The 10,467-nt window shown below is 42.0% G+C and overlaps 1 protein-coding gene across 1 annotated transcript; it reads left to right on the top strand.

The window, feature by feature from the left end:
• Positions 1-2,432: 2,432 nt before the first annotated feature.
• On the top strand, positions 2,433-9,876 carry LOC137260332 (uncharacterized). Its single transcript, XM_067798011.1, has 5 exons — positions 2,433-3,279; positions 7,429-7,494; positions 7,866-7,952; positions 8,971-9,042; positions 9,473-9,876. Exons 1-5 carry the CDS (start codon positions 2,433-2,435, stop codon positions 9,874-9,876), a joined length of 1,476 nt encoding a protein of 491 aa, XP_067654112.1.
• Positions 9,877-10,467: the final 591 nt, after the last annotated feature.

The raw sequence follows: 10,467 nt of genomic DNA, 5'->3' as shown, positions 1-10,467 counted from the left end.
TCACCCTAACCTCGTATGAACGCATAGCAAATATACTTTTACTCATGTGTGTAAATTTGCTTACGTGAGCAAATTTGAATATGTGCAAATCTTCGTCGTATGAAATAAGTGTGTCTCAGTGAAACAAACCAATTGGTTTTCAGATAGGCATTCGTTCAGGTGACCTAGCTTGTGTCGCACGCTTCTTGTATTGAGGTGAACTATTTGTAAAGTCTTGTCTAATGATTGAGTTATATCATGCACAGGGCCAGGATTCAACTCAGTGTCACCAGAAAGCATAAGCAACAATAGAAATACAACCAGCGCATTGGTGTTACCTAACGATGCTGTGACAAAACATAGAACACATAATAAAACCCACGCCTTACACTCTAGGCTAAAGATACACAATGATGAGCTGAAAATAAGATAATAGCTTACTACGTGATTTTTTAACCTTTTCGTTGTGTGAGTCCATGAAAAATTCCGATAACAATTCTAAGTTGGGTTATATCATTACCCATTCTAATGTAACATTGTACGATACTAGTATCTCTTCACTGACGGTGCAATAGCTTAACTAAACTTGATGTATAGGTTAGTTTGGGGGTTGGGCTGAAGGTGATGGGATTAGGCAATGCAGATCTTCGTAGTACAAATATTAATATATTACAATGCACTAACGTCCATACATAAGTTGTATGCTTAAGCGCTGACAATGTGACCATCTTAAACAGTCTATTGCTATTTCTTTTGGAACCTCGAGCAGGAGGCCTTCCTGTGGTATGTAGTCAATGTCTTTGTCTCTCCATAGAATATAATTATCTCTTGCTGCTGCCACAGTGGTCAATGGCACCGTACTTGCAAGTCAAAGATAGTGTGGAGTTTTGGTATGGCATTGACACATTCGGTGCATTAGTTGTGCCTGTCCTTGTGTTCCGGGCAGACTGCGAGTATAATTTGTTGCTTGCCTGCTGCAGGTCAAAATGGGTGTGGTGGGTAGAGGTACACAAAATCGACCATGTTGCTGTCTTCTACAAACTCGCGAAAGAGCATCAAATAGAGTTCAAGAAATTGCCGAGGAATCTGGTATCGTTCATAGAAGGTGTAGCCCGATCGCTCCAGGATTTCTTTCTCTCAGTTGGAAAGGAAAAGATATGAATGATTTAGTAGGTCAGAAGTTGTCTTTGTGCTCCGGATTCTCATATATCTGGCCTGTGATATATGATATTCCCTCTTTGCTCCTCAAAGGGATAAATGGCCTGATTGGATCTCGGCAAAGGTTCATGGCATTTTGGTTATGTCATATACCTACAATATCTCTAATTGGGGTGCACTTTTTGCTGGGTGATAAAAACACTGTTCATACTTACTACACATCATTTTTTCCATGTAAATGTGCAGGCGATTTTGCAGATGAAAAGTAGTTCTAATGAGTCTCAGAGAGGTCTGCACCTCTGATTTTACCTGCGAATTTGCAGGCAATTTTGCTATGCGGTCCAGAACCACCATTTACTATACTACTAGCGCTGACATTGTGATCCCCGTCATTAGATCACTGTTTACAACAAAACAAACTGCCTGTAGGTCGCTAAACAGATGTATGCTTACAGTACACAGTAGGTATTGCACAACTCTCACAGTACACAGTCTCACACCCTTCTTGCGTCACACGGTAGGTATCACACAACTGACACAATACACAGTCTCACACCCTTTTTACGTCACACCGTAGGTATCACATAACTCACACAGTACACAGTCTCACACCCTTCTTACAGTACACAGTAGGTATCACACAACTCACACACTACACAGTTTCTCACCCTTTTTACGTCACACAGTAGGTATCACACAACTCACAGTACACAGTCTCACACCCTTCTTACAGTACACAGTAGGTATTACACAGCTCACAGAAGATATCACGCAACCCACACCGTACAGATTCTGAACAGGATGGTGGTAGTCTTACATTTGCAACACAGTAGGTCTCACATCACTTGTGCCCGTTATGAATAACGACAACTTTGGGTTACTGACACGTTTTCTGAAGAACAGAGATTCGCTTAGACGCATTCAAGTCTTGAGACGTCCTGTCGGGCGCTATACACACGATGACGTCGTACAGCAGGATCGTATTTGGGGTGCGTTCATAATGGCTTGGATGGTTTCACAGTAACTGATCGAACTGCGCCTCATGTTGTCCAAAACAGGACCACGGGTTAATACTCCGCATATAGTGACAATAGACAGAGCAATGGCGGGATTACATTACATTTCATTATTCACAGTTAGGTATCCACCATGTAGGTTGTTGATGCCACGTGTAAGCACACTACTGGTTTCCCCGAGCTGGTATTCTGCCCAACAATTCAGTCGGGCTGCATTAAAGCCCTGAACCCTGCACCGGCAGTCATCTTCCTAGCTGCGCTACACAGTTCTCTTGTACGATGGGGGTATCAACAATTATTCTCTTCAGTCTCCTGGTGTGTGGTGTGAAAGCCATAGATATCGGTGACAGTTTGGCAGCCTTGGCTACACGGATGCGTCTGCTAGAAGGAGGGATCCAAGCGTGGAAGGTAACTGCTGTTAATGCTGAGATAAAACTAATGAATAAGTTTGAGGTACTAGAGTCGTCACTGAAAGAAGAACTGACTGGAAGATTCCTTCCTCCCTTGATTACGTCTCTTGTCAAACTGGCAATTTCAGATATCATGGAAGGAGACTATATCGGCAACATTATCAGCGGACATGTTCTTGAACAATTACAAACCTTAAAAACTATTGGACAACAGACAAAGACACAACTGAAAGGAGTAATACAACAGTTGAGACGTGTTGAACTGGATAGAGACGCTTATAGAAAGAGTCATCGAAAACAACGTAATAGGTTGACCAAAGACATCCGTGCATTACAGGTACAGTTAAATCACACTGTTGCTGACTTGGGTGATGCGAGGAGGATGAACTCCGACACAAAGAGAAAAATCATTGGTGTTACTGAGGACTTCATTGCGCTGAACACAAGCTCTGTGATGGTGAGAAACGAGGTTGAATCGTGCATGGATGGCCTGCAGGAAATCCGGCTGAAATTACCCACAGACATTCACAGTTTAACCACTCAACTAAACCAGACCAAAGAAGATCTGGTGGATACAAAGGGCATAATCAGTGATCTAACAAAGGACTTGATGGCACTGAATACAAGCTGTGGGGTGAGGATTAAACCGAGTGACAGAAATGAAACCTCGCTGACAGCATCGTCATCGTTGCAGATGTCACTCACGACTACAGCAGGTGAGATTTTCAACGGAGATTTGACGCTTAATTCTATCTTTATATTCCAACCGTAAGATATGATACTAACGTCATTATTTTGTATGGATTTAGTTTATAATTTAAAGCCATACTGCATACAGAAACAAGATGCTAGACATGCATATTCATCGTTTTTGTTGTGGAAAACCTTCAGGTCTAAATATGACAGTGATAACCGTTTCTATCCTGCAGGCTCTCTGCAAACGTCTAAACAAAATACTGTATCGTTTATGAATTGGCTATGTTAACATGAGGTGGACAGGTCCACGTACTGTTTATTGTCCATTAACACTGGATTCACAGGACAGGTCAGCGTATTGTTCAATGGCCATGTTAACACAGTGTTCGCGGGACTGGTCAACGTATTGTTTTTCGACCATGTAAACACAGTCAGCGTATTGTTCAGTGATAATTTTTGTGCCCCTTATCCACATATTAGCAAATCGTAACTTACAGAACTAAATACGTAATGCGCAGTAAAGATTACTGAATGACTGACACAGCTCACTGAAACACACTGAATATGAGTTACGATATTGTAAACACTTGTGACCCGTGAAGGCCCGGAATAGTATAGGCAATGCTTGTCATAAAAGGCGACTATGCATGTTTGCAAGAGGCGACTAACGGGTTCGAGTGGTGAGGCTCGCCAACTTGGTTGACATTTTTATCGGTTCCCAAGTGCGCAGATCACTGAATTATCTGGCCCAGAATCGATTATATACACACCGCCGCCATATAGCTGAAATATTGCTGAGTGCGGGGTAAAACTAAACTCACTCACTCACTCACTCATAAACATGTGCCGTTGTCTTTGTCGGTTTAACCTGACAGTGTTCCAGTCTGGTTCCGGACCCCGACCCGCTTGTGCAGCTCAAAAATAGCCCAACACTGCCCCACCACCACCCAGGACTTAAACACACTATAGGTACAAATCCAGTAATGAGGTTTCACGTCAGGGGCAACCGCTGCATATCTCATCTTAAATTGCATCAAGGTCAGCTGGTGTGTGAAGATCATTGTATTTACCCTGAATATCTAACCTCTGCTAGTTTGACCACTATTTCTGCAAGGTGACTGTGTATCATCGACATTTATTCTCTGTCGTAACAGTATTGCCTATGTATTCAGTATTTCAGCTCAGCTATTTTCACACTGAATTATTAATGTACCTACAGGTTTCTGGGTGAACTTACTGATTGGTATAGGAAGTAGGCACTTGATAAGACTCAAACTGGTTTCGTCAAGACACAGCAACACTTCCAGCGAATGTTGTAACCTGCTGTCAGTAAAGCTGCCGAGACGCAGTCGCCAGGCCATCATTTGAGACCTGTCCAGTACAGCCCCAGTCAACTAAACGCCGCATGTTTTATGTTTGCGTTATTATGACCTGACAAAATAAAACAATCTCAGTATGGCAGAAACCGGAAATTCTGGGTGAATGAAACCCAAATCAAGTTATGAACCCTTTCTCTACTTGTCTATTAATGCCAGTAATTGTGGAATGACCTGACGGAGCCTCATTTTGATTTGCCCTTTCATGATTGACACAACACAAACTTGTTCCTCAACAGTGAAAGAAGGTTACCCCGGGAAGTCAAGCAATACAAGACCTAAAATTGAATTTTTCGTTTTTAAATGACTTCACAAATTAGCAACAAAATGCCTGATTGCTGAGGTGTAAATATCGGAAAACATATCCCCACGTTATAATTATTATTGCCTGATGACTGGATGAATTCTGGAGCCAGCATGAACACATTATAACCACAACCCGATGTTTTGCTTTCATTACACAATAATCATGACATGACATTAACAGGGAACTGACTAAAGCCATTACCTGCAGTCTACACTGGGCGCAACAAACTCGGAAAAACATAGTTTGTCTTTCAAGAATATTTTAGTGTAAAAAAGGTTTAGTGTTAGTAAGACAATAGTCTTGTTTGACAAGAAGATCGCAGCTATTTACGTCTAGGCTTCTGGAGTCTTATGATATCCACATATTCATCGAAAGGGGGCGTTTATCTATATTCTTTTGCAAACAAATGTTAGAAGTTTGTATACAAACAATCGGTGAATTAGGGAAGTAGCCGATAAGTTTATAAAATTCCTGTCCATTTCATGGTAACACGAAACATGTTGTAACATGGTGTTTTCATCTCATAAAACCGGACGACAAAGTTGGATCAGATACAAATATGTTCTCACAAGGACTGTGCATTGACATCAAAATTGTATTACAATATATTGCGATATCGGTACATATATTGAGATACGTTTTACGATAAATTGCGACCTTAGGAGTTTGGCAGTTAGAATCACTGATTGTGCATGTCAATATCCTACTTTCGTTTTTATACAATATACACCATTACATTCTGAGGTTTTATCATTAAATAACGAAGGAAAACATTGGTTGTGAATAAAAATGTGCTTAGATTTTAATTGTAACAATAAAAATGTCACTAAAACTTTCGCTATGTTCTTTACCCAATATACCGGTTCTCAGACAAAATATTGCAGTACGTATCGTCAGTGAAAGCGTGCAAACCTAGTTCATGCTGAGTTGTTGATCGACCCTAGTATATCAGTCGATCGCCAAACGTTGCCAAGGTCCTAACCTGACACGTCACAATGACGTCATAGCTGGCAGTTTTACTGGTCGTTGTGTCGCCAGTCGCTGCATTTCACAGCTAACAATGAGATGGATCGCTCGTGTAAGGCCGTAACTGGTGGGTAAGTTGTCAGTTTCCGATTGTAAACTGATTTAGGAAGCTAGGTGAAATGGTATAAATGTATACTGTACGGCTGCTGTAGAACAGTGTCAAACTTGTGGGATCGAAACACTTGCTTCACGAAATGTTTACGTACAGCTGTCGCTGAAGATCATAAGATCATTTCAAATCTGTCCAGTCAAGTAACGCATGTGTTTCATCTGCATATCGTTCGTTCTCAGTCAATGAATAACTGAACTTCATTGAAATACATTCCCGCTATAGGACACGACCAAGAGTATCAGCTTAATGTTTACATGGAAGGGCAAATGTGCTTGCTTAATTCTCGTTATTTCTAACATTGAAACACACGGAATGTTAATCACACGGACTGCCGACATTTCGATCTTTACCACCACACACTGCCACGTTTAGTGCCCTTGTTTATCAAAGCGCATTGCGGTACACCTACAGAATACCGGACAAGTAGCACCCATATCGCTTAGTGTCACGTCACCCGAGCCATAACGTTTGCCCTAATCCTTACCCAAACCCTAAATGTAAACTCGCATGCTTTCAAAGAAGGCGGAAGGTATCCTGTACTATGTAGTCCTACGCACATTGCTCCCAACAACAAGCGCGATCATATCAGCTGAAGTTTCCGACATTTAGTGAGTGCTTCACATAATTTACCCGACAAGAACTTACAACTGTGTCGCACAAACACTTCAGTCAAATTGCCCGTTATCCTTTTAATCTGCTTCACGTTAGGATTTACAGAAAATCCTAAAATACCAGGTACACTAAACAGGGGGTGTTGGGTGGGGACATCAAAGAAAGGCATTTTGAAGTCATGGTTAATTAATTCAAACTGGGAGAGGAGGTTCGTTGCATATAAAGAGGAAATAGGGTAGACTGCACTGTGCGGTTCCCCGGAAATTAGGGTTAGGTTAGGATTAGGGCTAGGGTTAGGGTTAATTACCGAGGGTAGGGACCCGTAAAGTTGAGTGCAGGTGTCCCCGTGAATAATCGCTCCTAAGCTAGACCGAGCCCTGGCATTCTCTTATTACACTGTTCCTGTTATTCAGTTAAAGCATTTCAACGAAAAGGAGCATATCGGCTCTTAACGTAGTCATTGCACAGTTTATAATATTTTTAGATTCAAACTATAAACATAATTATAGGAAGCGTTTTCGTTTTTTTCTTTTCACGCTGTCTTGATAAACAGGTATCTCAATCAGATCAAACCACATATTTTTAATGCCTCTGTTATAACAGATCCCGTATTTGTCCAGAATGTATTCATGCATAATACTGAAAGGAACACATTTGTGGAAAGCGAAAACTGGGGCCAGATATTATGTTGCTTAGGTAGTATGTATAGTTGTCTGAGTAAGATATTCTGTTTCAGTCTCGACTGACCAGAGCAACACAGTTCCACCTGCGCCATTGACGACACAACACTCTGATGCTCATGGTAGGTGGGAAATAAAAAAAACAGGGAGCTTAGTTGTTAATTCTCCCTGCATTTAACACACTTATGTATATACCCAAGATATTCTGATTTGTGGGTAAAGTTGGACGTGCGGGTCTCAATCACAGGATTTCAAACTGTAAATTTATTCAGTGTAACCTTTTTTCTGCACAGGCACACGGTCTCCACAAAGAATTGTCTCAATTAAATTGATCGAAATATATTCAAGGCTTCTTCCCTGCGATATGTATTTAGATTGAATAATGCATTGTACTGAAAGGCACAACATATGTAGAAAGGCGAAAACTGAGGCCAGTAGTAGAAATACCTATGTACTATGAGTAGTTTCCTGAACCTCATATTCCCTGTTTCAGCCTCCACGACTGACTCAAGTGAGGATCTGACACCGAGCAGCACAGTTCTACCAGCGCCAGAGACGACACAAGCCTCTGATGCACACGGTAGGTGGGAAACCCAACAGGCAGGAAGCTCAGTGATGTCGATCAACGTTCATGTTGTCAATCACAGGATTCATTTCATGAACAAGATATTTATGCTGAGGTTGCCATCAGACAGCTAGAAAACTGCAGAGTGTGGCGTTAAACAACAAACAAAGCGCAAATCAACGTTATATCTTGTTACCCATAACACCAAACAACAGTTGTACCGACATTATCAACTTGTAGAGTTCAACACACAATAACAACGCCCAGCCGAATACAAGATAATGCTACAACTTCAGCATACCTAGCACTTATATTGTTTAGTGTCACGTCAGCCGAGCCTAACGCTTGCCCAAAGCCTTACCCTAACACTAACCAAATGTAAACTCGCATGCTTTCAAAGATGGCGGATGGTGGAGGGTGGAGGGTGGAGTGGAGACATCAAGGAAATACATTTTGAATTCCATTCACGGTTAATGAATTCAAACTGGGAAAGGAAGTTCGTTGCATAAAGAGGAATTAGGGTAGATTGCACTGTGCGGTTCCCCGGAAATTAGGGTTGGGTTAGGGTTAGGGTTAATTACCGAAGGAAGGGACCCGTAAAGTATAGGTGTCCCCGGGAATAATCGTGTATGTTTATATATTCAATTCTAAGCTAGCCCTAGCCCTGGGGCGAATAGATTCTTCAGTTACTCCGTTCATGTTATTCGGTTAAAGCATTTCAACAAAAAGGAGCATCTCGGCTCTTAACACAATCATTGCACAGCTTATAACATTTTCAGATTCAAACTACAAAAATAAACATAGGAAGCGCTTTCGTTTTTTTCTTTTCACGCTGTCTTGATAAACAGGTATCTCAATCAGATCAAACCACATATTTTTAATGCCTCTGCTATAACAGATCCCGTATTTGTCCAGAATGTATTCATGCATAATATTGAAAGGAACACATAAGTGGAAAGCGAAAACTGGGGCCAGATATTATAATGCTTAGGTAGTATATATAGTTTTCTGAGTAAGATATTCTCTTTTTCAGCCTCGACTTACCCGAGCCCGAGCAACGCAGTACCGCCAGCGCCACTGACGACACAACACTCTGATGCACACGGTAGGTGGAAAAACCAACATATTGTCAATGACAGGATTTCATGAAGAAGATATTTATGCTGAGATCGCCATCAAATAGCTGGGATACTGCTGAGTGTGGCGTTAAACAACAAACAAAACACTGTGACATAATTCAGCGTTATATCTTGTCACCCATAACACCAAACAACAGTTGTACGACATTATCAACTTGTAAAGTTCAACACATATTAACACTGTCCAGCCGAATACAAGATAATGCTACAACTTCTGGTTCTAACAGAAAGTTGCGTATTAAACACGGCATCGTTAATTCCAGAAACCACATGTTGACATTCCTGTCATGTTGGATTGTTGTCAGCCATGATGGAATTGTTGAAATATTGTAGCAAAGCCCGAGTCACGTATCAACATGATGACAACATTGTAGATGTGTTTACTTTGTGTTGCAGCAACCCCATCACCAGCAGCAGGCCGCAACCTCTCCAACGCCAGCATAGACGGTGACCTAGAGAGAGTGAAGCAGATCGTAGCAGCGGGTCACGTGGATATCAACTATAGAGAAAGAAGGTGGAGCAGGACACCGTTGATGGAGGCAGCACTAAATGGACAAGGGGACGTGGTGGAGTTCCTGGTGGGTAGAGGGGCTGATGTGTCACTGGTGGACGGGGGCGGTGACAACTTCCTTCACTGGGCCTGTAGAGGTGGACACCTGGAGACTGTGAAGCTGATCCTGTCGATGAACGTGGTTGACGTCAACGCCAGGAACAGCTACGGGTGGACAGCGGTCAAGATAGCGAGAAGCAGGGCACATCAGCGAGTGTTGGATCTCCTGGTGTCACGTGGTGCACACTGAGGTCGGTGTTGGTGTAGACAGAGACACAGCACATGTCGTTACTGACACCGACGTGGTGTGTGCCGTTCAAGTAGTCGTGTGTCACAGTTGAGGTGATTTCGTTTTTTCTTTCTTAATATAAATAAACGTTGTTGAATGTATTTTCAGACATTTTGTTATGTTTTGTGTTTGAAATCTCATAGGATCAGGTATGAAAATTGTCTTCACATAATTCTGGGTTAATTTTATCAATTTTGCTCAGAGAATATCACGAATTGTGAAACAGACAACAAACTGTTTGTTTACATGTCGCTGCACTCTGTGACCTCCGACTGAGTCGAGGTTCACCCAGCTAACGTGGCGCCATTTGTACAGTGACAGTGACGTCACACTGCTGGTGACGTCACAATCATACACTGAGGTGCCCGGTCGTGTTCTCAGCCAGATTCGAGAGAGTGCGGTGCAATGCTGGCTTCATGCCAGACAACACCAACAGTACTTGTCAAATACCATGTGTTCGATATCCCTCAACAAAGGGATCTTCACAAGTGGACATGGGTAGCTGATTACTGCTCAGATTTTACTCTGTTGGTGCCACAGGGCAATGTACCC

The sequence above is a fragment of the Haliotis asinina genome, chromosome 13, assembly GCF_037392515.1.
Source record: "Haliotis asinina isolate JCU_RB_2024 chromosome 13, JCU_Hal_asi_v2, whole genome shotgun sequence".
NCBI classification, from domain to species: Eukaryota; Metazoa; Mollusca; class Gastropoda; order Lepetellida; family Haliotidae; genus Haliotis; species Haliotis asinina.
Note: the sequence above shows the minus strand (reverse complement) of the source record. Positions and strands in the feature narration are given on the sequence as shown.